Genomic DNA, 23,042 nt, shown 5'->3' with positions numbered 1-23,042 from the left:
AAAAAACAATTGACTCCCCAGATAAGAACTTATCCCAGACTTGACTTCCGTCTCCAATTACACTCGACGACAAAACCACAGCATTTATGAACGCAAGGATCTCAGAAAGTATAAGAGCTAGAATAACCAAACTTGGTATCCAGATTCTCCTACGCCCGGGAAAGGGCAACTTTGTTCATTTGCCCCGATGCACCCCCCACTTCCCCGCTATTCACGATTTCAAATAACTCCCGCTATTCTTGGAATTTTAAACTAAAATTTGGTAGTCACATCCAGTTAGTGATTATATATCCGTATCCCAAGTTTTATTATGATAGGTACAACCAGAGGCAAGCTCAGTCCGCAGGTGTATTTGTTGCTGCTTTGACATAATTATGTAATGCACACATACATATTTACAAGTACACAAACACGCATAGACACGATTCTAATGTAAATGTATGTATGCATGTTTGGAATATTTTATATTTACTTTAATTAATTAATTAAATTAATAAACATTTTTTAATAATTTTTTTTTTTTTTTTTTGGGTTGGTATTTTAGAGTTGAGCCTGCTTGACTTTAGCATTCCTTTCTTGTTCCAATTAACCCCTAGGCAATTCTTACAAGAGACTTAGATCAAGGGAATAGTAAGCACTTCATAAGGACACAAAAGATTACATGAATTTACGTAAATAATATCCAAACGAGTATATTCCACAAATGCTGGAATGGCTGAATATTGGAGCAGCCCGACCAAAGGATTGTTAAAGAGATACGCTTGATTTGCTGAAAAGTTCTTTATGATAGCGAAATCCAAAACTGTAATGGAAAAATTGAAATCGGCCCGACCAGAGGATTGTTAAATCTAGATACAGTACATTTTAAGAATGCAAATTTATTAATTTTAATTTGAGTTCAATTTATTTCTTTCAACTTGTTTATTTGTTATTTTTTATGTTGGAGTATAAATAAATCAGACAAGATAAATAAAATCTCATGTATTAAAATAATTTATTCTGTAATTTATTCAATTTTTTTCTTTAGGGAATAAAAATATAAAATTCCTTGACGGCGTGCAAAAAGTGCTCGCGTCCGAATGGCTGCCAAAAATGCTCTGGAATATACAAAACTATGTCTGTACATTCGTATGCTTGCTTAATTGGTTTTAATTTGTTTTCATTTTTTTGAACTTAAGCTGTCTAAAATGTATGCATAAAATTGTTGCTGCTTTGAAATTTCGACAAATACAAATAAAATGGACTAAGATTATGCTTAAACCGAATAATTTACAACTAATAGAATACAAGGGAGCTTAATAAATAAGGATTGGATGTAATTTTAAAAAAGGCCATTACACAATTAATTAATTGTACACAATTGGATAATTTAGAATTTGGAACACTTTCGCTTTAGCAATTACAAACAAATCATACAATGTACATGGACTCTTTTACACATTAAAATAAAGTACATTGGAGAATTACATACAATTTAAGAGGAATAATAAATATGAATTAACAACAAATACAAAAAGGTGTTGTTTGTTTGTTTAAATAATAATTTCATTAGTGATGCTTAGTTGCGTGTTGGTTGGTTGCTTGCAAGAATTTCGTTTTGTTTTAAGTTATATGTACTCGTACATACTTTCACGGTATATATATTTATACATATATATGTATACATATGTATTTATGTGTATGCATGAAAGCGGATATTATAATTATTAATAGTTTCATTATTTTAATATAACAAACATAAATACTCGATTTGCAAGTGTGCACGATTCTACATAAAATAGTTTCTTTCGTTCGTTATAGTTAAAGAGTTGCGTATTGTAGTTAAATTCTTAACGATTTTGTTATTAGCTCTCTAATTATATTTACAATCTAACACAAGCCCCTGTAAATAATCATTAAATGTTTTGTTTGCTGCCCAGCTTCTGATAACTATCGAACAATTTCAATTTAAACAATTCAAAATGTTAAATGTTATTGCAATTATTGTTGATCGATCGTATGGTTCGCATGCTCATCATCTAAGTGGTATGTTAGTTAATAGAATCTGTCAAGCCTAAATATAGAGTGTTTTGTGGGTGTATATATATATATTAATATGTAATAGCTAATACATAAGGTATTCTTATGTATACAGCTAAACATTTTCATTCTGCGTTCTGATCTGTTCTGCTCTGAATACTGACATCATCGAGTTTCCATGTTTTTGATAGTTTTCTTGGACGATATAGACACCTATTGCATCGAATAATGTTGCATATATCGTGAACGTTGCACTTATCGTATTGGAACCTTATATGGGTGCATTTTAGCACAATATGCAACGATTTATGTTGTTTTATAGTATAATATATATATGTACATAAATGTAATATAATATCAACGTTTTTAACTCTTAAAACTGTACTTAAAACGTATGGTATAAAATGAATAAAGTATCACGATTGACCAAACTTAGATCGAATTAACCGTTAACTACAAATGTTTTCATGTGTGTGTGTGTGTGTGTATGTTGTGTGTTTCCCTTCACTTTCGCTCTATTAAGGTATCCTTATATTTCATTTTGAGTATGTGTGTTAGACGCACTGCGCCATGTCGATGACATCGGAGTTGTTATTAAATCTAGTTTAAGTACTTGCGGCATCGTTTAGAGCCGCAGGAGCAGGGTATTTTCTCATCCTCGAATGGGAACTTGTAATCATACGTCAATTCCTCGCCTTGCACTATGCGCCGTAAAGCGAATATGATGATGTGCTTGTGGCCAAGTATATCTACGACCTTGGAATAGCAATTCGGCTGTGAAAGATAAATGAATAAAGCGGATAAGAAATTATAATGATTGCCAAGATTTTCGTCTAAAATGTAGTACTCACCTCACAAGAGTGATTGATGAAGCGTGCCGCATTGCCTCGCATTGTGGCATCCACGACAAGGTTGTCGTCGATCTTGAACATATAGCAGCCAATGCCACGGCTATCGTAGTAGCGCTCCCGTTTGTCGGTCAATGTGGAGCGTATCAGCTCGCCGGCATACTCTATGACCATTTCACCTAAAATTGTCCGAAAAATTAGTGCTGCCACAAGATGGGAATGTCGGGCAATGCTTGAACTAACCCGCTTCAATGTCTTTGGTGCAATAGAGTCCACGTCCGTGTATATGCGACCTGAATACGCCGACGTAATCCTTGTATGTCTCTTTGAGCGTGCGGTACTTCATTGCCATGGGAAGATTGCTGCCCGTACCGCGCCTACAATAAAAACGGCAACACATTAGACATTACGTTCCATTAACCGCCTTAGACCTTCCTCTTTTCTAACCCACCTTGGAACCAGCTCATTATCCGAGGGCTGCACAAATACTTGTATGGGCTGTTTGCGATGTCGCGAGGCTAGCCAGCTGAACATGTCGTACTCGGAGCGACTGGAGTAAGGCTCACAGCGAGCACAGTCGAAGGCGTTCTCCTGCAAATCATCTTGATCCGAGCCATAGTCCAGTAGGGCATGTGTGTCGCCGACATTGTGTACTGAAGCAATGCCAGCCCCATTAACTGAACTTCCAGTTACGCCCACGCCGCTTCCATTGATTAGACCCGACGATGTGGAGACATTACCATTGCGTTTATGGTACTTTGGAGTGTATTTGCCACACTTCTCCACACCAGGCAGCTGCTCGATGAGATATTTGAGTGCATTTGTCTTCAGACCTATCATCTGCACGCCGCTCATATCGGCCAATGGACCCTCGGGCAGTGGTGCTAGACCATGGGCTCTTCGCGCTACTTGCACTGCTTCGAACACCTTCTCCCAAATCTCCGCTATGGAGGTGGACTTGTAGGTGAAGCCATCCTCGCTCTGTATCTCATAGAGCAGATGTGGTCCACTTATCTTTTTTGGCTCGCGCATTGGCGGCGGCTGCTGCGGTGGCGCGGCTGTGGCCACTTCTACAGCTGGTGATTGTGGCGTTAGTTCTTGCGCTGCATCAGGTTTTGGTTTCTTCAGCTCATGCTGCAGCTTTTTCAGTTCTAATTCATGGGCTTCAGCCATTTCATTGATGTAGCTGGCAGCTGCCTCCACCGCAGCCGTTTCCTCAGGTGTGGCCTCAAAGGATTCCCCAGTCTCTGCCGCTGTCGCTGTTGTGGCCAGAACATCCTCTACCATTTGCTGATAGCCTGCATTGTGTTGCAATTCAGCGCCCGCCTCAACTGTTGTCGTAGTGGCTATAGAATCGGCACAATCATCGTTCGTCAAGTTATCGAGGATCTTGCTGATCTTTTCCTTAACTGCTGGCTCCTCGCTGTCAGACATTTCATGATCATTGCAGGCAGAAGTGGCCATTTTGAGACTGAAGTCATCATCATCATCGTCCTCATCTTCAGCTTCGCCGCCATTGCACTGCTCAATGCCGTCATCTTTCAGTTCTTGCTGTTCATTGTTGTTCATATACTGATCGTCTGTGTCCATGGCCACTGCTGACTCAACATGATAGCCATGTTTATCCAGAAGGCAGTTATCGTTTGCATTGAGATTAAATCCATTGTCGACTGCTTCAATCTGCGCTTCGCTTTCGCTTGCTTCCATGAGCATGAGATCTTCATGTTTCTGTTTGTCTGCCTGCTCCGGTCGTTGCTTCTCATAGATGAGCTCATTAAAGCTGGACTCCTGCTGCGACTGTGCTAGCATCGTCGTCACCGTTGTTGTCGCCACTAGATTATTGACGGTACCAGGTGATTTTAGCTCGGTCTCGTATACTGGCGACTTTTGCTCCAACTGTGCATAGCATTTTGACACTACCTTTTGTGTGGAGGTGAAGTTTGTACTGCCCGCTGCTGCCATTTGCTCCACGATCTTTGGCGGTGTTGGTGATTGCACCACCGGATCGTTAGGCAATGGAGCTGGTTCCTGACGCTGTTGCATGGGCAGAACTCGATTTGTGGGCCGACTATTGATCGTAATGCTTTGTTGTGTGGTGCTGGTTGTAACGCTTGTGGTTGCCAGAGTCGGCTGTTGTTGCTGCAATGGATTTACTACATTCGTTGGCAAGGTGTTGCTTGTGAAGTGTTGCAGACGATTGCTGATAATAGTATTGCTGCTAGTGTTTCCATTGCATGTAAGTAACTCGGACATCTGATTCTGTTGTTGTTCCAATTCAAGGCATTGTTGCTGGCTCTGTGTCACCACGAACTGTGTTGTCTGTGGCTCCGCAGCGTGTGTGTTGCCCATGTTTATGGTTGTCAATGGCTGGGGAGTGCTTTGTAGTTGGTGTTGCGCATGGGATGCGGACAACAGCTGCTGTTGCTGCTGCTGCTGTTGTTGTTGCAGGCGATGCACTGCAGCGACTGTGTTGTTGCCGGCGATGTGAGCTCCAACCTTAGGTACTTGTTGCTGATGAGGTTGAAGCTGCTGTTGGTGGTGCAGAGTTGTTGCAGGCAGCTTGACCTGTCCATTGTTGCTGTTGGTGTTGGCCCCTGCTGGCTTCATAATCTTGGGCTTTACTTCCACTTTATGTATGGGTCGTATAAGATTGGTTTTCTTTTGCAGCGGTTTGGATGCTATACTAGGTGGTGCGCCACATGTACTGCCGATTTGCTGCTGATTACCCATTACATTGCCGCCATTCGCTTTCGATTTGAGATCCGCCATCTGTTGTCGTTGGAATTGGGACATCGACTTCAGGTTGCCGCTTTGGGACATCTTCTGTATTTGCTGCTGCTGTTGTGTGGCAATGGTTGTGGGCAGAACTTTGTTTATTACTTGCTGTTGGGGCTGTACTTTACTCATGCCCGAAACAGGCGTTCCTTTGGTCGTTGCATGAACATTGACATTGCGTTTCACTTGAGCAACTGGTGGTATTTTAGCAGTAACCACCAGTGGTGTTGTCGTGCCGCCGACATACTCCATGCTTGGACTTGCTGTCGAAGTGGGCGTCGTGTGTTGCTGTTGGAACTGATAGCTTGCGTTCTGCAGCAACTGAGCCGTGGCCTCATCCACCTGCGGCTGGTTCTGTTGCAGCACACTGGTCGCATTTAGGAAGCTGCCCGCGCCGTTGCCGGTATCAACGGCATTGTTTAGTACCACATAGCCGGCTGGTATATCCACAATAGGCTCAATTTTACTTGCTTGGAATACTTGCGTTGTGGTCGCCGAGAAGCTGGCATTCTGGCTAAGAACTCCAGGCATTGCTGTAGATACGAACTGCTGTGAAGACATCACTGTATTTTGTACAATCGTCTCAAGTCCGTAATACATGGGTTGAGTGGCGAGTATGACTTGCGGTCCTGTTGCACCAAAGTCTAGACCCGTCGCCGAGGTCGCTGTAGTTCCGCCAATGATAAGAGGTTGTTGAGCCCCTGTGTTCTGACTTCCATCACTGTTGGTGGTGGCCAATTGCAGTGTCTGAGGCTGGATGAGCGTTCCGATTACTTGAGGCTGCGTCTGCAACGGCGCCAGCATTTGCAGACCAGAAGGTGTCTGAGCAGTGGTCAACATGAGATTACCGCTGGCATCCGTTTGTAAGAAAGTAGCACCCTGCAGGAGCTGGTTGGCATTGGTCGCGGTTCCCGCCGTTGCGGCCGTAAGAAATGTGGGCGTTTGTGTCTGCTGTTGTGGCTTAAAGTCCCCGGTAGTTGGTATTGAGATATACTGAAGCTGCTGATTCTGGCTGCCATCGCTGGTCACAAATGAGATAATGTTCTGGGCCTGCGTCTGTGGTAACAGCAATGAGGGAGCCGCTTGTTGTGCTTGCGATGTGTTGGTCTGGAACAGCAATTGCGGCTGTAGGAGATTCTGACCCAATAGCTGTGTGGTGGTTGTGCCATTGGTGCCACCACCCGTGCTGCTGAGCACAGTGATCGGCGTTGGATTATGGGACTGATTGGCCACCGTCGCTGGTGCCATGAGCTTAGCTTGTATCGGCTTGACACCGTGCGCCTTTAGCTGCTTCTGTTTGGCTGCAGCTGTTGCCTGTTGGGCGGCCTTTGTGGCTACCGTCTTCAGTGGCTTTCCCGTCACCGGCAATACAATCTTTTTGTCGCTGTTTGTGGCCTGCAATGTTTGGTAGGTAGCAGTGGGTGCTGCCTGCAGGAGTTGTGGTGCAGCATTTGTGGTTTGGGGCAGCTGTATAAACTGGTGCGTCCCATCCGGATTCGTAGAAACAGCTATGAGTTGAGGTTGCGCTTGTGCACTCACCGTGGGTTGTGTTAGCGTGAAGCCACCACCTAGATTGGCAGCCAGCGATTGCAGTGAGCTCGCGTACAGCTGCAGCTCATCATTGCTGTTGGTGGCAGCGCTGGCCTGTGTATGATTTGGATTCGCCTGCGATAGGAAGAAGCCATTTCCCAGGGATTGCGGCTGTAATTGCAAATTCTGCAACCCCTGTATGCCCTGCAATCCTTGCACGCCAAACTGACCCAGCGTGGCAAGATTCTGGACTTGTGGAAAGGTGGGCTGCAAGTAAGGCAGACCATTGGCACTAGTGAGAGTGGCTGCGGCCACTGCCTGCTTCTGTAACTCGTTCAAGCTATCAGCCGTTAGATGCGTGGCGTTTTGCGTTGTTGTCTGGCTGCTGTGCGAGGTGGTCTCCGAATCGGATTCACTTGTTGACATGGGTTCGCAGTTATGTAGATGACGCTGGAACGAGTCGTAGTTGCGATAGGTGCACTGACAGCGCTCACACTTTACCTGTCCAGTAAACTGAGCCGCCGCCATATGACCATCACTGGAAATAATGCGAAACTCGGTGATGGAGTCGTCAACGCCGTCCATTTGCATAATCTTTATTTTGCTCGTTTCCTCGCGCTTTTCGCCATTATCAAAATAACGCGTCGCGGCGCTCCAGGTGAAGCTCTTGCTGCGCACTGCGCTACTCTCTGCCGCTAACTCACCACCACAAATGGACTGACGTCGCGAGACACCCGCCACAGTGGCCATCTCCTTTTTGCTTCGCTGATGATTTAGGCTCAGGAGCATTCCTTCGGCTAGACCTCGTGATAACTTGCGCCGTTTAATGGCGGCGACGCTGCTGCCATCTAATTTTGGCCATGCTCGCGTATGCGCCGCCCCTGGTTTCTTCAAAACATCGGAGGCATTGGGAATAGCTCCCACTGTTTTATTGCGTTGCTTAGCTTGGCTAGTAGTGCGTACGGAAGAGAGCATAGCATCCTCCACTGGATTGCTCGCCGGCCAAGAGTTGGTAAGTTCCAGCTGCTTTCCAAAGCTATTCGAGGTGCCCGTGTCCTCATCACAAATTTGCACGTTACTGCTACTGCTGCTTACGCCCACGGTGGCTGGAGCCTGCGTTGGAGCGCTACTATTTACACCATCCTTGGATTGTTCGTTCATGGCAAACAGTTCCGTTTTGGCATCACCCAGGTCTTCGTACATAAATATATCCAGCATGGATATGCCGTCGAGAAGCTCATGCGGTAAATCCTCAAAAATTGCGTCTTTGATCTCAGGTGGCAACAAGTCAGCGTTGTTCTGCGGCTCCTCCTCGGTATTTTCATCCGACGCTACATAAGAGTTTTGACTGTGTACCAGATAATCGGGTAACAGTTTTGATAGTTCCGCTGCGCTGGCCGACCAGTCTACATCTAACAGATCACTGCGTGCCAAACTATTTTGCCAGCGAGCTATTTGCGCCAGTCCCAGTTGTACCATCGAGCTATTTGGATTGCTATGATCAACGGTGAAATTACGACCAGCATCCAGGGTTGTGAGCGTCGAGAAACTATTTTGGATAGTGGTACGTACAGTGTACTCAACAATTTTCCAGGGTTCTTTTGAAGACCAGTAAAGGCGGCTGCACAGGAAATTTACGGGCACAATGGCTTCGAATGAGTCAGAGAATCGTGGCACTATAGACCCCAACTGTCGCACTTCCAGCGAACCGATATGAAACTGCACTTTGGCGGGTTCGATGAGTTTTTTGCGCTTGCGATCCAGTTCCACGTAGACAGGTCGCGACACTTCAAAGTTTGACTCAAACGTAACGTTTGGAGAGCCATTCGCCTTCAGCGCATTTTTTGCATGTGTCGGACAGTACATGGATTTGTCGGTAAGGAAAGCACAATCGATGCTTCGCGCACACGGGTAATGGTAATGCTCACCACAGGACTTCACATTGCAGCCGACAGTGGCGCCACGATTTCCACATACTGTACACTTGATCATGCGGCCGCGTGAAACGGCACTGTGTACATTCTGCAGTGAACCGTCAATCTCCTCGAATACTTCGGCCGACCACATGGCACAGTTTGTGTGCACCCAACAGTCGTGTCCACAGTACAGTAAACGCGCCTCCTCGTTCGAGAGACCCTCTCCGGTTTTGCGACAGAAGAGACAGACGCGCGTGTCTATGCGCGTTTTAAGCGCACATCCAACCTCGTCCACGTCCGCTGGTAAATCGAGCACTCCTTGAACCTCGGCTGTGTGTTCGGCATAGGGAGCGGGAGACTCGTCCACTTCATCGTTGAGCGTGTTATAGGAGCACGATTCGAACATATCCTCCTCGAGTGCGTCTGTGCAGGCCTTGGTTTCGTTTTGAAACCATGGAAATTGTTCGCTCAGCAGCTCTTTATAGGCTATATCGAGCTCATCACAGTTGCCCTGCTGTATCACGTTACTCATGTCATAGTTGAACTCGGCAAGGGAGACGTATGCATTGCTACTTATCTTCTGCTTGATGTCCACAAGACTAAAAGCCTGCGACTGATTGTAGGACTGAGTGCAGGTGCATGGCAATCTCGATGATTTAATGGCAGCATTACTTGAGACTAGACTTTGCATCGGCTGATCCTTGAACTCATACACATCGTCGCTGTTCTGTGATTCGCCATCACTTCCTAAGCCATTGTCACTGCTGTTGAACAGTAAAGCCTTGCGCTGCATCTTGCCATTTCCTCCTCCACCACTACTGGCACCGCATGTGCAACGCACTTTCTTGCGCGGACTGAGTTTAAGTAACGCACAGGCCTGCCGAGACTTACTCAAGAGCTTGAGAACGCTGAAGAGACTAGCCTTAAACTCCTCCATAACGGCCTGCCGCCACTCCTCCGCCTTGTTACGAGAGCTTTCATTGCGTCGTGCGCATTTTTTGCATATGAACTCAATGGATTCCGGCAGTGTGCTCAGTAGATTGTACTGCTCATCGCTTAAGCCTTCGCACTTTGAGTGGACCCATTGGTTGCAGTCCCCACATTCCATCATTTTCAGATCGAAATCGTTGTCGTCATAACATTTTTGGCATATGGGACAGTAGTTTCCCTTTTTGCGCAACTTAAAGCATGACGTGCACATGGGCAGGTTACCTACAAACTTTGACACCTTCGTGGTCGAACACGATTTGCACTTAAGACAATTGACGCAGATGAGCGGACGATCCGCGCCCAGTAACCTTTTGCTGGTTCCCAAGCATGTTGTGTGATAGTTCTTCTGACACTTTTGACATTTTACCTTCGAGCCGGAAGACATGTTGCAGGTGTAGCAGACGGTGCAGCGGGGGCACAGCCAGTTAAGGCGATTTGTTAGCTGGTTGAGCTGAGCAGCAGTGCTGCAATTTAACTGTGTCGCTGCTGCTGATGTAGTTGTAACTGACGTGTCCAGCAGACTGTTCATCAGTGTGTCATCAAAGGAGGTGTGTTTGATATTGTATTCATCCAGGACACAGTACTGATGATATGGTTCGCAACAGCAAGCACAGAAAATGAGGGGATCCAGGCCTGTAGAGCCACAAAGAAAGCACAGGGCGCGCTGTGCCACCGTCTCAGTGACAATAAGTCCAAAACCAGTTTGACAGACTTCGGCCGGATCATAGTTTTCCCAAAAATCAATGGAAATGAGCGCCAGTCTGCAAGAATCCTTAGGCAGGCCACTGCGCCGACCCTGGCCTGCCACAAGCTGTGCAGCGCCAGCGCCGCCAGACGAGCTTTCACAGATATTGCCAATGTTCGACTGCCGCATATGTTTTTTAGAGCTTACTATCAAGGCATTACCGTTTGAGGTTCCACCTGCGGCCGAGTTCCGTGTGGTAATTTTACCCGTGAGTTTGGTCGGTGCAATATCCTTTTTAGATTCTGTGATATTTGACTTTGTAGACTTTAATTCGGTTGATGTTGTTACGGTCTTGGTTTGTGAATTTCCCTCGGTTGTAGCTGTAGATGGCAACACCTTGCACGTAGCGCAATTGTCGTTCTCATCGGTGATTATTTGAGTGGCAACTGGCTTTGGCAATTCAGCAGATGGTACTTGATCTGGTTCAGGAGCTAGTGCTTCCTCTTCTTCACCGAAAGTGGCCAGCGGTTGGCCAAGCACTATGGACGCGCTGCGGCAAACGTGCTTTACTCGCGGACCCTTTAGATCAATACGTTGGCGCTTCAGCGTGTCCGCAAGTGGAGCAACAGCCCCTTCGACATGTTCGGTGATCGTGGGCAGAGCAGCGGAACTTGAGTTCGGTGTAGTCTGACTAGCAGGCATTGTACCTGTGCTTGTTTGATCACTTGCAACTTGTAGGAGCTGTTCCTCTTTTGAATGATCCTGTGCTGATAATGATTCCGATGTTACTGTTGCTTTCTTGGTTGTCGGGCTAAGAGGCTTTTCACTATCCACCGCATCCTTGGATTTTTCCTTTTCCAATTTATCCTGCTTGCTTTTCCTCGTACTCTTGTGCGAGCCTACAGATTCACTGGGACTTAAGCTGGCCGTGGCAGACTCCGTTTCTTTGTCCTCGATCTTTTTGCTATTGCTATTCAGGTCGCCCGTCTTGAGGAACAATGGTTTTTCAAGAATGGCTGGCCGAAGCAAAGGCGTGCTACCGAACGTTAAATTATTCTCAGCCAATGGATTTGCTTTGATGGAGTTGACTGCAGTATCTGCATTGGATTTCCACTTAATTGTTGTGCCAGTTGTGCTTGGTGAGCTGCTCATGGGCGCGACAGAAAAGCGCAGACTTCCTGTCGGCGACAGTAACTCCATGGATTTATCATCCTTTTGCACGGAATCACATTTTTCCACTTGCTTCAACATGTTGGCGGGTAATATTGCGCCCAGTCGGCTCTTGTGGCCCGCAGGCAATTGAAATACCACTAGGCATTTCTTTAGCCAACAAGCCGTGCAGCGTTCCTTGTACAACTTCTTAAAGTTCTTAGCTTGGTTCTTGAGCGAATGAACGCTGCAAATACCATCTAGAAGAGAATTGGGCGTATTAATAAATATGGGCCACTGCTTTATATGAATTGTCGACTTACCTTCAGAGCCCTTGCACTGGAGTTGTTGGGTAGCCGTCGAACTGGAGCCTGTATGTGCCGAAATAGATTTTTTTGTCATTTTGGAAATGAATTTGCGACACACTTCACATGCTGTCACACCGAACTTGCGAGATTGTGGTGCATCTTTGCTGTTGATGGCCGCAGAGCAGACGGCACATACTGGTGATGTAGCTGTAAGAATGCATAGTCAGTGAATATCCAATTCCTTAATTCAATGGATAGACAGAACTTACCTGCGCTAGCACTGGTGAGCAAACCAAATGTCATTGAATTGGCTGGCGTAATGGCACTTGATGTGGGCGAGAGGGCGGCAGCCGTTAGCATTGACTTAGCCGAGGCAAACGGAACATTCTTATCATTTTGAAATTGCAGGCGTGGCTCCCACAGCACAGAACTGCTGTTCAGTTTCATGTTACCAAAGCTTGAGAATGCGTCTTTGCCAGTTTTTAGACTCAAAGAATGGGATGATGGCTCCGTATTAAAGTTACTTAAGCCAAAGTAATTCTTTGGCTTTGGTTTGACATTGGTATCATTGGTGTTTTTCTTGCTAATGCTGCCGTCTTCCAGTAACCGCTTGTTTGGTTTGATGATGCGCGATGACCGCGTGCTGCGCTTAGGCAGCACAAAATGCTTGTCCACCACCAGTTGTTTCTCCTCGCCATTCTTTGCAGTCTTTTCATGCGATTCCTCGTTAAGGCTTGGCATCGTTTCTGAACTTTTTTCAGAAGCTGCCTCATCATTGTCCTCCATATTATCATCTGTGTCCTCATCGTCTTCATCATCATCCATATCATCGTCATCACTAGCTTCATCATCCGAGTCAGGCTTGCTGAGACGAAATGTTATTGTACCCGGATCCGTGCCTTCGTCTTCGGTTGGAGCACCGAAAGCACGTGAGAGCGCTGTTCCAAAAACGCTCTTAGAGGAGCCTGGTTCCAGAGTAGACGTTGTGGCATGGGACGAACGAAACTTCAGCGAGTTCAGTTTATCGATATTTGAGTTATTGTTGAGTATTTTTGATAATATGGATGGCCGCACTATGCACTCGCTGCTCCGAGAGTAGGACAGTGGTCGGTTCATGCTCTCCTTTTTCATAATGGAGACTAGCGGCATGTGATTATCCGGATTATAGAAGCGCCTAACAGCCGACTTGTCATCGCTGGTCTCGAGTATATTTTTGAAGGTGACGGTCTTTTTCTGTTTCGTCGCAGTCGAGGCTCCCGTCGATGTCGTGGCCGCTGCATTGGAGCCATTTGGGTTTGAGCCACCGCTTGCTGTAGCTGTTGCGGATGCACTGTTGCCTACGGTTGTAGCTGCTTCACTGGGCATTTCGCTAGATTTCTGTGGCTGAAAATGCATCGGTAAAATGTATGCATAAATATTGGTTTTTCGTTAATTCATGCATGCCCGAAAATTGAAGTGCATAATTGCCTTCCCACAATCAATCAATAATTCATGCAAGTAACTAGTAAAGCAGGCAAAATATACTTAGAAAAACAAGCAAACACGACAAGTCGAGCGCGGGAAACGGGTATGGGAAACAGGAATAAATGCACCTTTTGGGGGAAACAAGTTATGTGCAGGTAAGTACAGGCAGGGCAAAGCGCTAAAACGTCATAAAAGCCAATTAGGCTGGCAAACGACAGAAGGGAGCAATAGGGCGGTAGCAAAGTTGGAAGCAGGTAGGCATGTGGGATTGAGGGGGTAACAGAGTCAAGCCAAGGCGTACCATAGTCTGCCATTCAACTTGCTTATTTACATTTTGTAGAAAGAAAAAAACACGCAGAATAGAGTAGAAGCAAATAGCACGCAAAGCAAAAGCGAAACAAAAATCACTGAGGAAAATCGGCTTAAACTTTTTAATAAAGCGGGAGCGAGGTGTGTACTGTACGACAAAAACAACAACAAATTAACTTACCATTGCAACGTCTTCGCTTGCCTCAACGACTTTTGACTCGATGGCAGCAAAAGGGTTAGCAAGCAGACCTGCAGCCGGGCCCGAGCTCGTCACCGACGCTGACGGCGACGTCGCTGTTGCCGTCGTTGCTGTTGTTGTTGTTGTTGATGATAATGTTGACGTAGGAGACGATGAAGGGCAATTAAGTTGCAATTGTTGTTGCTTGAGTTTCGATGTTGAAGGCAACATCACCTCCGCTCTGGCCAGATTCAAGTTTTTAAATTTTTTATTGCCTCCTTTGCGTGCACGCTGCAACGCACTGACCAAAGTGCCCGGCATAAAGGCTCCTGCTCCCCCAAGCGTCGTATTACTGGCCAACTTTTCGCTACGGCTGTCAGCGTCAGTGTCATCATCATCGTCGGGCTCATCTTCGTCGTTGTTGTCCCTTTCCAACACATCACTGTTGTTATTGTTGTTGCTGTTGTTGCTAGCTTGTTGTTTGCCATCGTTTCTTTTGCATTCCTTGGGCGCAGTAGGCGTGACCTCTGACACGGTATTGATGTCACCACTCGGCGTGGGCGTGGTGGCTGCAGTTGTGGCACTTCTATTGTGGCTGCCATTATCGTTACTGCAATTAGCACCGTTTACCGCGCCTCCATTTGTCGAGCCCCCACCCCCACTGCTACCGGTGTTGCCATTTCCCGAGCATGTTGCTGTCGCCGTAGTTGAGCTTGCCCCATTCCCACTGGCAGCAATTGCCCCATTCGGTGCGTTATCATCATCATCGTTATCACAATTGTTGCCTTTCTCGTGCGAAGCTGAGCTAGCGCTCTGCTCGCTCTGTTGCTGCTGTTCCGCTGCAGCTGCTGCTGCCGCTGTGGCCGCAGTGCCTGCTGTCGCTTCATCCTCCAATTGCAATACACTTATCCGCTTACGATTAATCGACTTGGATGGTTTCCCGGGAAACTTGGAGCGGCCCATAATATACGCAATGGCTGGTATTGAATTTGCATTTGCGATTTCTTCCTTGTTATCCACTGATAGCTACGTTGGCGGCACTTTCCTTGCTATGGCTCCGACTAAAGGCGAAAATAACATTGTTCATGTGAGCATAAAAGACCGGTATTAAAACGCAAGCAACAACAATGACAGCACCAATAATGCTTGTAACCGAGCCACGCTTGGAATGTGTCAACTTCCCCCTGCACGCTGCCACGCAACCGAAAAAACTTAAACGCCACGGGCTGTTTTTTTTTTTTTTGTTGTTGTTGATGTAGTTACCGATTTCGAGTCGTTTCGTACGCGTTTCGCGCGGCTTCCTCGCTCCTTGCTTTGCAAATTACAACTTCTAGCCCGAAGGTGACGTCGTCGACTGCCGCTTCGTATTTAATGTTAATGTTTGCGAACCGAACCGCATTCACAACAACAACAGTTTAAAAAATGCTCTCGCACGCCTCTCTTTTACGCTCACAGATGTGCACACCTCCTGACAATAACCGGCGCGCTAAAGGTGCAATTGCAGCTGCCTTTGTCTGCCTTGTTGCTGCTGTTGTTGTTAATATTGTAAACTGTTGTTGTAATGCGTTGCTACGTGCTCCTGGTCTGCTGCTTCGTCTTGCGTGACTACTGCCAGCTTACCACCTTTTTACGCTACTACCACTAAATATGTTCATAGTTTAAAATGCACCCGATACATTGTTATAGAAATAAATTACTTATAACAACAACTAACAACGATGCATGAGACAAAAACAACTTGTTCTTCTTCTTGCCACTTAGCACGCGCGCGCTCTATTTCTTTGCACTCGCAGACTCCTTTTGAGAGCGCAACTGTCTCTCGGGCACGCGAGAGAGAATTAATCGCACCGTCACCTTCCCGTTGCGTCGCGTCGCGTCGATTCTCGTAGCGTCGCGCCGTTGTCCCGTCAACGTCTCATCGACGTTTTAAGTGGTTTTTCTACTTCACAACTTGAACTTTTCTTCGCAGGATTTTCTTGTTTCGCATTGTTGGCGTTGTTGCTGTTGCTGTTGCTTTTGCTTGGAATTGAAGTTCTTACTTATTGTTCTTGTTGTTGTTGGTACACGGATGCCTCTTGTGTTAAGTGGTGGGTTTTCCCTTCTGCCTTGTTTTCTTTTATGACTTCTTTTTTACGACAGATTTTCTTTGCTTTTTCCTTTTTTGTTTTTGCTTTATGGTTTTATGATGACGCGAGAATGAAAAATTCTTCTTTTTGCGCGTTTAGTTTTTCTACGTTTCGAGTTTTTGCTTGTATTCAAAATTTTCCACATTGCTGTACTTTCGCGAATCGTTCGTTGCTCAACTGTGGTAGCAGTTTGGCTGCTGTGGTCTCTTAGCAACCAACATCATCGTCATCGTGTCAGCCACATCAACTACATCATTACCCACAGCACACATTAAAACGTACACTAGCACAAAAATCTGAGCGCCGCGATTCGGCTTCTGTTCAGCTTGTGTGTGCGAGTGAGTGTGTGTGCGAATTTGTCTACCCGCGCGATTTCATGAATCTGGAAAAATTATTGAAAGGGGAAAACAAAGTAGAAATTTATTAGTTCGCTTCGATGCTCTTAGCAAACAAGTTGAAAGTTGACTGAATGTGTGTGCATGTGAGTGTGCGTCTGTGTGGCTGTGCATGTGAGTATACCTGGGTGGGTGGGTGTGCGAGGTGAATGTGTGGGAATGTGTGTATGTATTGGTGTGCATTTGATACGTTGCAGGAGTTGCATGTGGCATGTGGATGTGGTAAGGTAAGTTGTATTGTCAAATGCCTAATGGCTCGATTGGTGGAATGAGGTGAAAGACGATGAACGTGTTTTTCTGCATGTGTGTTTGTGTCTGGCCCCCACCGCTCTGTTGTTTGGCTTGTTAACTAGCTACTGCAGTTGAGTTGCTTTGCTGCATGTATGAGTCAGTGCTTAGGCGATTGTTTTTTGTTCCAAAGGTGTTCGTCGCATTTGTTTTGCCACCCGGCCACCACCAAATACATATGCATACATACATATGATGTACATATGTATTTACATACATACATGTTTGTCTTACACGTAAGCAGTGCACAATTGTTACCAAAGCTCCTGGGGCCAGCTGACCAGTTAGTTAATCTTGTCAACTGTACTCAATGCTTTTTAACGGTTTATTTGATACAATGCAGCTTCGACAATAAGTTTTGACAAGATAGTTTGTCCCCTTAGCCTTGGACTTATGTAAATTTGAGCCCATAGTATAGTTAGTATATGTATGTATACTGTGCATATAGTATGTGCAGTACATCCTTGTGTTTAAGTGTTAAACACTCCATAGTATTATTATAAATATTCCCAGATTTTGTTGGTTTCGAAAGCAAACTTGTTGCCTGTAAAAATAACCAATTTGTGTGTGTAAAGGTGGAGGGGGTCGACGGGGTGGTAATGTAATTATGCAATGATTGGATGATTGATTTATGTGGGCGGTTAATAGTTACGTACATATGTGTGTAGTCCGAGTATCTACGATTTAAACACATTTACTTTCAAGGCATCGACATACATATGTAAATGGGACTGGATTAACTTCATAATAAAATTCTATAGCCATAAATATTCAAAATAAGCGCAAGAAATACAAAGAAACAAACAATACTGCAACGATAATTGCATAAATTGCGCAACAAACAGTTATCTAGTCAAACTGGATATCATTCGTGTGCTGACACCAATTTAATTAATTAATTAATTTAATTAATTTAAATAATTGAACTAATCAATACATTTTCGCAAAAGATGACAAAATGCGAGCGACCATCAAAAAGGCAAAAAGAAACGACGAGAAAAAGAGCATGTTTGTGTATGTATGTGTATTTATGCATGTATGTGTGAATAATTTGAATGCTACAATAAACAAGAGTCATGCGAGGTGCGTGGGGCAGTGCACGGGCCCGAGATTGAGTTTTGAGGTGGCAGACAACAAACTATGTGTGGTGTATGTATATACGTATATAAATGTTGTATATACATACAACAATCACCAGCAACAGCAAAAACAGCAACTACGTCAACAAGAGCAACAACAACAAATGCGGCAAACTAGCCAGTCAGTCAACTAGCCAGTTTGAAAGCATCGACGACCCGGCCGAGTGCTGGGACTGTGCAACCGAACAGCAAACACGAAGTTCGGCGACACGAACAAGGCGCGAGGCCGCACACACACCTTTAATTTAATTGCCATCAATTATGGTAAAAAGATTAAGAAATCAAAACAAGCGCAAAATGTACAAAACATGAATAAGAAGAATGAGCAGTAAAATGAAACGAAATACGCTCACAAACACTCTCACATCAGATACTATACACGCATACACACAGATACAAAATCTGAAGAGGTGCACACGCATACAAGTTGCAAATTGCGAGTAATTGAGAAGATTAAAGTCAAGACAGACAGGCCTTCGTTGTTGGTTCGGCCAGGTAACAACGATGCCACTGATGACGATTGAAAAACGAATCGACTGACGAACGATTAAAAAACGTGAGCATATAACAGCACGAACATGACAACAGCAACAACAACAACAACAGCCTTAAGCCACTTAAAAGCCAACAACATATTGGCGTTGCTGTTGTAGCCAAAACAAGTTAAAAACACACAAAAAATAAAGAAAAAAAAAATCGAAGTCAACCTCAACGACGAGCACTGCAAACAGAGCGACATAAAATATGCAAATTTGTATGAAATTATGCAAAAATGTCTTAAATACATGTGCATGGCAGGCAAGCAAGCAACCAGTCAGGCGGTCAGGCAGACGCAGAGACACCAACAACAACCAACAAGAAAATGAGACTAATATACGTATGTATGTATGCATGTATGTGTTTATGTAAAGAAGAGCATCGCATCCCATCGCATCTTTGGTGAGTGAGTAAGTGAGCGCATTCAAAACGTTCCGTTGTGCACGAGAGAAAGCCATAATGACTTAACCAGCAAGCAACAAATGTGTGTCCAAATGAGAGCGATACTTGGAGGCAACGAAACAGAGAGCGAGAGAGAATTCGTGCGCGCATTGTCCCCAACAGAAACCGGGAAGGTAAACTGGCCAACTAACGAGCATGCGGGGGTGTGTGAACAACGTACCCAAAAGATATGAAAATCAAAACACTCACACACACTCACAGCAAAGGTGAAAAAAAATGTTCGCGCCAATATGAGGGGAGCCTAGTATAGTAACCATACATATGACTGTGCTGGTGTTTGTGTTGTGAATGAGCATTAAAAGTTGAGCGTGAAATGCCGTTTGATACCAATTTGCCACGAACGCCGCCACCGCAGAGCCACCGATTTAAATATACAACAACAGCAAAGTTACTGTTGGTGCTGGCTAATGGTGGTGGTGGGTAAAAGATGTGACAGCTGCTGTTAAGGCTGCCTGCGGTCCAAAAAAAAAATAGCACAGCACGCAAACCTCTGTATGTATTGCAAAATACACATAATAATAATAACAAAAACTAACAGTTTGTTGCGTTGAAAATATTTTGGCACATGCAATTTGAGGTCAAACGTTCTGCTCATTAACGACTTCTATATACCCTATCCATCTTCACTTTGTTAAACCCATCATGCATACCGAAAGGCATGTTAAAAACAAATTAGTTTAGTTATGATCATAAACTAAAAAGCTGTAGGTACTAAAAGCAAGCAACGATCTTGTATGAATTATGAATAATATTACAAGTAAATAAAAGATACATATTATTTTTGCCAAATTAATCAATAAAAATTGATTTGAAAATGGGAATTGTCTACACTATCTTTTCCAATTAATTTAAACTGTCGCCTAAACGAACATTTGTATATTATTTGTGATATTATTTGTTATCCAAACGATGACAAAGCAATTTGTTTTCTAGTTTTAAATTACTGTAAGCTTATCAATTTTCAGTTCCTAAATTTCATTAAATGTTTAATTTAATTATTATTCAATCATCTTTAGAAAAGTAGCCAAATCGATATTAACAAATTTGATCAAATTTTATGTGTTGCGGAGATAATTATTAATTAGGATTACGTTATTTATATTTACTAATTGTTTACAGCATTTTCTTTATTTTCTGTACTTCCATAATTCCGTCAATGTTAAGGCCCACCATGATCACTAAAGTAAGGGGCACATAACCTGACAACATTCAAACGTCGATATCCAGGGACGTTGCTTCCGAGTATAGTATGGCCCATTAATGAAGTGTGAAACAGCCTATCGTGTGCAAATTTGAATATGCGCAATTACCCGTTTTGCGCTTCAATGTTATTGCTGGCGTAGTTTCTCACACACGGACACATACATACACAGATTGGATTTTGAATTTGCCTTTTTGATCGGTAAAAATGGCGTCAAAAGCACACACAAAATATAAAATATTTATGTATAGTATTTCGTAATTATTCATCAACATCATCATCATCGGCAACGCGACAGCAGCCCAGCCAGCCAAACAACAACAACAAGAGTCCAACCGGCCACAACTAAATCGACAACAATACTAACAACAACAACAACAACAATATCGACACCAAGCATGGTTATAGTATGTATGTGTGTCGCGCAGTTGGACGTCCGAACAAGCAGGGCGGCCTGAGAGCAACTCGGGCCAATCGATTTAGCTGCTTTTCATTTCATTGTATAATTTATTAAAAGTTTAAAAAGCAACAACGCTAACGATCAGCTCAATTTTTAGTTATACGAACACTTGACGAATCGACTATATGTACAAGTATGTGCGTATATGCATATGTAAGTATAATGCTTATGCATGTGTGTGGGAGCGCACAATTTGATTTAAAATGAGCCGACAACAAAAACAATTAACTGTTGGTACTCACAACAGAGCACACATTAAATTTTATTTATTGATGCTGTGTTGCTGTTGTTTTTACTGTCCAAGTGTATGTGTGCGACCGACTACCGTTCGTTTTGTTTCCCACCGAGTTTTCATAATGGCAGTATGTATCTATAGATGGTAGTAAATATTAAAACGACGCAGATAAAATCGCATTTGCCGACATCAGTCAAACAAGTAACTGTATGGGTTGTACACATTCATATACTTGTATGTATACATACATACATACATACTTGTATGTATGCAAATCATTCGTTAGCTTTATTTTGCGCTTTAACTTGAACGTTTACTTAGCAAATCTAATTGACATAAGCTAGCAATTATTTCACAATTCGACGACGCTGCTACTCAACTACAGTAATTCTAAGCAACGACAATAAATGCTTCGACAAATGTATTTAATTTTTAATAGACTACGATTAGTGTTTTAGTAATTTCATGTACATAGTATGTTTGTTTGTATTGTATGATTTAGTATGACTGAGTATGTAATGAATTAGTTGAAATCAATGCCTACACTAGCCGACTGACTCATTGTCTCATCAAAAAAAAAATAGAATAAAAATAAAAATGAGCAATTGCGCCGCCGCCTATCTACGTTTGGCTTTTAATTACCTTTTGTTTTTGGTACGAAAAAAATTCGCTGCTCTAATATATCCAATAGTCGGCCATGGAGCGTCTTAAATGCCGACTGGGAGCGTTAGAGTTGATAAAATGTTTGCATTTTGTTACCAATTTGTGGGCATTTTGACCGCTTTTCGCACTGTTTTCAACTTTTTTGTGCTCTATTCAGTATTTTTGTTCGTTTTTTATTTTCGTTCAGTTATTTCTTGGTTTTTGCTTTGCTTTTGCATTCGCCTGCTTGGCGCGAGCTCTCTCAACAGCTCTCGCACAAAACAAACACACAAAACGGCGAGAAAAACACTCACACTCACGCACACACGCGCATCAAACGAAGCATTCTCACGCTCTTTTACTCTCTCGCGCCCGCGCGTATATATATGTTTTGCGTGTGTATATATGTATATACGTACGATGAGGAAAAATGCCTGCTTCTTCTTCACAAATCAGGTTTGCAACATTTCAATTCACATTTTAGCACAATTTTCTTTGTATTTTCATTAAAATTTCATCACCAAACACTGCTTTGCACACCTAAAAACATTTTTTGCTATGGTTTTTGAATTATTTTTGACATTTTTTGCGTTTTTTTCACGAAAATTTCGCAGCACTTCTGTGCAGCAGTCTGTGTAACTATGGAACGACCGCGGAACGCCGCTAAATGGAACATGCCTGAAAATACCACGCATTAAAATACCAAGCACTAACGCGTTCCGTTGAAGAGCAATATGTGCTCAGTTGGGCATTTCATCAGTAGAGGGCGCCACTGCTCGACATTGCCAACAAGCAATTGACATGCCTTCTAAAGTTCATTGCTCTAAATCGCGCAGCTTTTGTAAGCAATACATATTTAAATTGCATTTTTGAATCGTTTAGAAATTGGATTAATTTAGAATATGTATAGATGACTTTAGAAATCGTTTGAATAACCACAAATAGCTGTTTTGTTTTTCTTCTTTAACATGGGTAAAAACTTAAGGCTCAATTCGACAAGTGCGTTTCATTGCTCGACTTGAGGCACGAAGTAGAAATAAAGGATGCTAACAAAGGTTAAGACGTCAATTTACGCGAACCATGTCTGGAATCAAGCTCTACCAAGCAGGATAAGGCGACATTATTCCAAACATTGGAGGCGAAACTGACGGCAAAATTGAATGTACAGCCCAGTGTACGTAATCCTGAATTAGATGCATACGTTGGAGCCGTATTCAGAGTTCGAGTCGTATTTAAATTCGAAGCATTTGAAAGAACCCATAACTGAATCACACCGTCTGCCGCTGTTAAAAGACTTGCGGCCGAGGGCCACGCAAACAGATCGTAATTTAAGCTATTCAAAGCCTTTTCAAAATGAGCGAAATAAATCGGTAGTGGAGCAAGGGC

General features: G+C 43.8%; 1 protein-coding gene across 2 annotated transcripts; it reads right to left on the bottom strand.

The window, feature by feature from the left end:
* Positions 1 to 975: 975 nt before the first annotated feature.
* LOC115621574 (histone-lysine N-methyltransferase trithorax) lies at positions 976 to 22,181 on the bottom strand. Of its 2 annotated transcripts, XM_030515262.1 has the most exons (9): positions 21,657 to 22,181; positions 16,211 to 16,679; positions 14,175 to 15,232; positions 12,490 to 13,603; positions 12,236 to 12,427; positions 3,319 to 12,172; positions 3,111 to 3,244; positions 2,871 to 3,046; positions 976 to 2,793 (listed from the first exon to the last, which is right to left on the bottom strand). In XM_030515262.1, exons 3-9 carry the CDS (start codon positions 15,132 to 15,134, stop codon positions 2,620 to 2,622), a joined length of 11,604 nt encoding a protein of 3,867 aa, XP_030371122.1. In that variant the 5' UTR covers positions 15,135 to 15,232; positions 16,211 to 16,679; positions 21,657 to 22,181; the 3' UTR covers positions 976 to 2,619. The 2 variants fall into 2 exon arrangements, with proteins under 2 accessions (XP_030371122.1, XP_030371123.1); XM_030515263.1 differs by lacking the exons at positions 14,175 to 15,232; positions 16,211 to 16,679 and having other exon boundaries at positions 2,620 to 2,793; positions 21,657 to 22,178.
* Positions 22,182 to 23,042: the final 861 nt, after the last annotated feature.

The sequence above is a fragment of the Scaptodrosophila lebanonensis genome, unplaced genomic scaffold, assembly GCF_003285725.1.
Source record: "Scaptodrosophila lebanonensis strain 11010-0011.00,11010-0021.00 unplaced genomic scaffold, SlebRS2 tig00000024-arrow-pilon, whole genome shotgun sequence".
NCBI lineage: Eukaryota > Metazoa > Arthropoda > Insecta > Diptera > Drosophilidae > Scaptodrosophila > Scaptodrosophila lebanonensis.
This window is presented reverse-complemented; position numbering and strand designations above follow the sequence as displayed.